Below are 5,502 nucleotides of genomic sequence, written 5' to 3'. Positions count from 1 at the left end.
GGGAAAACATCTGCTGAAGGTGTGCACCTGCGTGAGAGCGAGCGGCTTGACAGTGCCTGTCTGGAGGCCGAGGGGCTGTGGGGACAGCAGTGGGGCAGGGGTGGCACCGGGGCCTCCCTGCATGGCGGCCAGGAGGAAGGAGAAAAAAGATGATGCTCATTGCACTCGGCACCTGCGTGGTCCTTGCACAGTCCTCACAGGGCAGACACGCACAGTCCCCTGGCTGCTAATGATGGGGGAAAAGGCAGGAGATTTTGAAGGATGAAATTAAGCAGGCATCCACAACAGCAGACTGACATGTCTGGTTTCACAAGATGCTCTGTTGAGCCGCAGTGGTGTCACAGCATGGGGGATGCTTTCTGGATGCTGCTATCTGTGCATGATACGTCCCAGGCAGATTCAGATAATTTGCAGTTTACAGAGCCCTGGCTCAATCCTGACCCTGCTCAGGTTTCCTGAAGTCATTTATTTTGCAGTGCCAGCATCTCCTGTGAATCCCTATAAACCTGCAGCTCTCACCATGTCACCTGGACTGTGCCCTCACCTCTGGAAATTTGGGTCCCTGCACCCAGGGGCCATTGCAGGTGACTGTGGTTTGCCAGGGCTTTACAGCAGGGCAGGCCAGGAGCTGTTTGCCACTGAAGGCAAACCAAGTTTCACGGGCTTCCCCTGCCACGGCAGCTCCCTGGAACAGGGCTCTGCTGTCTGAAGGCCTCTTTCTTCTACCCAGGGCAGCAGGAACACCTCCTCCCACCCGGGGAGGACGTGCAAACGCTCCTTGCAGAGCATCAATACCGCCATTTACACCTCCTCCCCAATAAAACACCGTAGGCACCCTCCTCCCGGCCCCCTCACCCTGTGGCCATGCCCATCACCTGAGGCTTGGCTGTAGGAAGAACCCAGCTTGCAGAGCAGAGATGCATGGCTTGCTTCAAAGCAACCTATTTGCACTTGCGGCATGTTTTTATTAGCAGAGAGGGGGTGTTGCGGGCACGGAGGATTTAGCAATGGCCAAATACAGGCGAGGAAGTGGTCTTCCTTCTGCCCAGGCTGGGGCAGAGGGAAAAGCCCAGTGTACAGCTGGCGGGTGCTGGTCCTGTCCTAAACCGCACGGGCAGAGAGGTGCGTTTGCACTGCGTCAGGGTGTGTGCACGTGTGCACGTCTGGAGGTTTGCAAACCTCCTCTCATATTATCTGTGAGCGAGTAGGGGCTATCTGTGCGGCTGGCTTACTGCGTTGTTTCGAGTAGATAATCCATGCGACACCAAGAAACCCTGGGGTATATGCGGTGCATGTATATGTATTCATATATATAATTGCATGTACATGACCACGGATATACATGGTCATACACATTTGCACATGTTGTTGCCTGTGTTTTCCGGAGCAGAGGTTTCATCCCCTGGCCAGCAGCTGGAAGAAGGGCTGAGGGTGCCACGTTCCCTCCCTGCACACCTCCATTTAGTGTTTCCTTTCCCCCTTGCATGAGTGCATGTGTGGGCATGGAAACAGGCATGTCCTCTCCTAGCACAGCGTATTTTGCTCCTGCCTCCAGGTGCAGGGGAAGGCTGAGTCCCGGCAGGTCCCACGCAGGTTTCAGCACCCTGGCCCATGGCACGGGGCAAACGTCACTCCCAAATGCACGCGTTAGGAGGATGCCATCCCTGGGACAGGGTCCGGTGCTCAGTGTGGGCAATGCCGTAGTTGTTTGTGTGTGTCACAGCGGGAAGTGTGTGAACGGAATAAATTTAGCAATCAAAACACAGGGCCAGTGCAGTCGGTCATTAACTGTGAGCCTGTCTCGTCATCCTGCAACCACAAGGAGCTTTTTTAGGGCCGGCGTCCCGGCGGAGGCCGGAGGAAGCGTGGGAGGCCAGTTCCCGGCGACACCTCCGTGCGCGGCAGCGCTGCCCGCCGGTGCCATTGGCTGCCCCCGGCCCGGGGCCGGCACTAGCCAGCGGTTAAATGCCCGTGCGGCCACGCTGGGGCACACAGCCTGGGGCATCCCAACACAGGCAGTCAGCTCACCCCATCCCGAGCGCTGGAGGAGACGCCGGCTTGCACCACGCCTCAAGGTAAAGGTTTTGGTTTCTTTGGGTTGCTTTGGCATTGCCTGGAGTGAAAATGGCAACGTCTGGGAACAGGGGTTGTAGATTTCCTTGCAAGGTTTGGTAGAAAGCAGGAGAAACTTGTAAGCTGGGATGCAGGTGTTGCTTCATAAGGGAAGAAATCAGGAGTGTGGCTCTTTCCTCCAGCGCGTTTCAGGTGCAGGGTGATGTGCAGTGTGGTTAGCGTGCCTCATGGGGATGCGGTGCTGCGCTGCTTAAGGGACTTGGAAAATGAGAGCAGAGCTGGAGGAAAGCCCCTCACTGCTTTACTTGCCTGCACAGGCAGCAGTGCTGCTGGGATGCCCGACCAACCCAGCGGCCACTGGGGATGCAGCTGTCCACAGGGTTATCTTACCGGGGTGCTCCACATTGGGGTGTCCAGAGGTTTTATGGGGCTGTGGGGACCACACTGGGTGGGATGCACAGCTCTGCAGCCTGCTGTCTCATGGCGCTGCCCATCTGCGGTGTCATCTCCTGTCACGGCCACTGAGCTCAGCTGGGTGGCGGGTGACATTACTGTGGAACAGGGAATTCTGAGGAGCTTTCCCACTCTTTAATGATGCTTAGACAAAAAATCCGCAAGAACATGGCCAGGTATTTCAAATCCCAAACTAAAGGTTCCTGCACAGGAGATGCCAGGAGGTGGCACAAGGACAAATCCCTTGGCTTGTTTGATGACATGCTAGGCTGACCGCCACGTGCCAGGACAGCAAGGCTGTATCAGTTGGAAGGGCTTTGTGGGGCCAGGTTACAGCCAGGGGCACGTGCAAATGCTTTGCTCTAGCGTGCAAATACTTTGCTCCCTGTTGCAGCCGCAGGGACCACAACCGACATGAGGGCTGCCTTCCTGGTGCTGCTGCTCTGGGCCGTAGCCTGCGCTCACCCCGTAAGTACCCACTGGACAGGTACTCGAACCCCAAGCCCCTGCGGTTTCACCCAGCCAAGGCACACCGATCACTGATCAGTTGTCTCCTCGATGTGTTTAGGTGCCCGGCCGCGAGCCCGCCCGCCCCCGCCGCAGCGCCCAGCAGGAGGTAAGCCGGGGGGTGCCCCAGTCCCGCAGGTGGCAGCCACTCGCAGAGCCAGTCTGGGATGGGGAGCCAGCCCCGGGCAGGCGTCCTTGGACCAGGCACCCGTGGGAAGAGCTGCCGCTTCTGCGGGTCTTTGAGCTTTGCCCGTCCACTCAGTCTTTTCAAGCTGGGTTGGTTTCACCTCATTTTGCCCTGTGCACATTCCCAATTCACCTGATGTGCTCTGCTGTGTTGGTCCTGAAAAAGGAGTTTCTGTGCTCTGAACCTCATGCTTTGGGCTTTTTTTGGTTGCCCTTTTTTTTGCATCAGCAGAAACAACTGAAGGGCAGAGGTGCGAGCAATGAAAAAGGCTTGAGCGCTTGCATGGCTTAGGAGTGATATATCATCCTGCAGCAGTAGCGGTAGCAGTAAACGTGCAGTGGTGTTTAATAAACCAAGGCACCATGTCATGTTTTCCCTCCAGGACACAGCAAGCGAAGATTACATCAACAAGCTGGGCAACCTCCTGGGTGGTGGAGATGGCAGACATCCTCCTGCCGGTGCGGAGACGGGGGACAACGCCCTTGCTGGGGAGCCGGCGGGTGGGAACGCCGTGGGCGAGGAGCTGGGCGAGCATGGTGGCCAAGACAAGGGAGGCAGAGCTGGGGAGGCTCAGCACCTGAACCGGGTGGACCACGAGGACACGAGTGCCCGGGATGGGAACAGCCTTGGTTTCCTGGTGAGTGAGTGGAGAGGGGTGTTTTTCTCTGCCAGGAAAGCGCACTTAGCCCCAAATCTGGGGTAGTCAGGGTAGTGCTTGGCCTGCACAGCGAGTGGCGCCAATAGCACCTGTGACTTGCAAGTCTTTGCATTCACTTCCATTTGCCACTTCTGTAGGAGGAGGATGCACGCGATGCTGATGATGGTGACAACGGAGAGCGCCATGGCACTGGAGTCAATGGGAACTCCCTCGCCGGCGGGCTCCTGGATGAGGAGGATGACAGCGGGGATGACACCTTTGATGAGAACGGGGAAGAGAAGGGGGGTGAAGGTCCTACTTACGTGGCTGGTGCCGACAGGGCAGGCGAACACGGCCATGACGCTGGCCGTGGGGATGCCGGGGCTGGCAGAGGACACGGTGACAGCAGCAGCAGTAGCAGCAGCGAGAGCATCGGGGCGGACCACTGGCGGTACAGGAACTACCTCAGCAGCCGCTATGAGCGGACCTACAGGCGGGGAAGGGGCAGCAGCAGCAGCCAGGAGGAGGAGAGCTACGACTTCGAGGATGAAGCCATGCAAGGCGATGACCCCTCTGTCTTCGACGGCCCAGGCAGCAGCTACAAGGGGCGCCGTGCTGGCCCCCATGCCCCAGGGAGCAGCCGGGAGAGCGGCCGCAGGGCTGGCTCCCACCGCTGGGAGGAGGGCGACAGCATGTCCCAGGAGGTGGAGGACACTGACTCGGAAGAAGACAGCCCGTCCACAGAGGACAACAGTCAGTCGGAAGAGCCTGTCACCAGCCAGTCAGAGGAAAACAGCGCCAGCCGCTCTGGGGAGGACAGCGCCTCCAGGCAGGGCGAGGACAGCAAGTCCAGTGAGGGCACCTCTGACCAGTCAGACGAAGAGCCGGGGGAGTCTCCGGAGGACACCTCCCAGGAGGTGGTGAGCACGTCAAGCGAGCGCAGCGGCAGCCGGTCCCAGGAAGGGCAGGAGGACCGGGAGTCTGCTGAGGACAGGAGTGCTCCGTCTGCACCTGACAGCGAGTCTGGGGAAGACGAGGGCGACCAGAGCAAGTCCAGGGAAGACGATGACGACCAGAGCCAGTCCACAGAGGACACTGTGGAGGAGTCAAAGGAGGACGAGAATGACTCCGACCCTGATGGGGACGTGCCGAGCACATCAGCCGAGAGCCAGAGCGCATCCCCGGAGGATGATGGCAGCCAAGAGGACAATGCAGGCGAGGACAGCAGGTCCACAGAGAGCAACAACACCGAGTCCCAGGAGGACAATGATGATGATGAGGAGGAGAGCCACTCCCAGGAGGATGCCACCCGCGAGTCCAGCAGCCGCGGGGATGACAGCTCGCCACAGAGCCTGGAGAGCAGGAGCCGCAAACGGCGGCCGGGCACCTACCGCAACAAGCCTGCTGCTGACTACGATGACAACGACTGCCAGGACGGGTACTGATGCGTGCCCACAGCCTCGGTGCTGAGGGGTATGGGGGGAGGTGGGGTTTAATTTATTTGCTATATAGCCTGGTTGACTTCTTCCTGAGAAGATGCTGTGGATAAAACAGAGGCGGGTTCACCAGGGCTCAACCTGGGCACACCACACTGTGTGCAAAGTGGGAGGTGATGCCAGACACAGGGAAAATGCCAAACCGCAGC

The 5,502-nt window shown here is 58.7% G+C and overlaps 1 protein-coding gene across 1 annotated transcript; it reads left to right on the top strand.

Annotated features, from left to right (window-relative positions):
• Window positions 1-1,655: 1,655 nt before the first annotated feature.
• On the top strand, window positions 1,656-5,302 carry DMP1 (dentin matrix acidic phosphoprotein 1; the record flags this gene model as incomplete). Its single annotated transcript, XM_082315263.1, is given in 6 exon segments — window positions 1,656-1,980; window positions 1,983-2,075; window positions 2,921-2,994; window positions 3,095-3,142; window positions 3,603-3,857; window positions 4,016-5,302. Coding segments are annotated over 6 exon segments (2,082 nt in total).
• Between the last annotated feature and the right edge of the window lie 200 nt (window positions 5,303-5,502).

The sequence above is a fragment of the Platalea leucorodia genome (genome assembly GCF_965183815.1).
Source record: "Platalea leucorodia genome assembly, chromosome: 6".
In the NCBI taxonomy this organism is placed as follows: domain Eukaryota; kingdom Metazoa; phylum Chordata; class Aves; order Pelecaniformes; family Threskiornithidae; genus Platalea; species Platalea leucorodia.
This window is presented reverse-complemented; position numbering and strand designations above follow the sequence as displayed.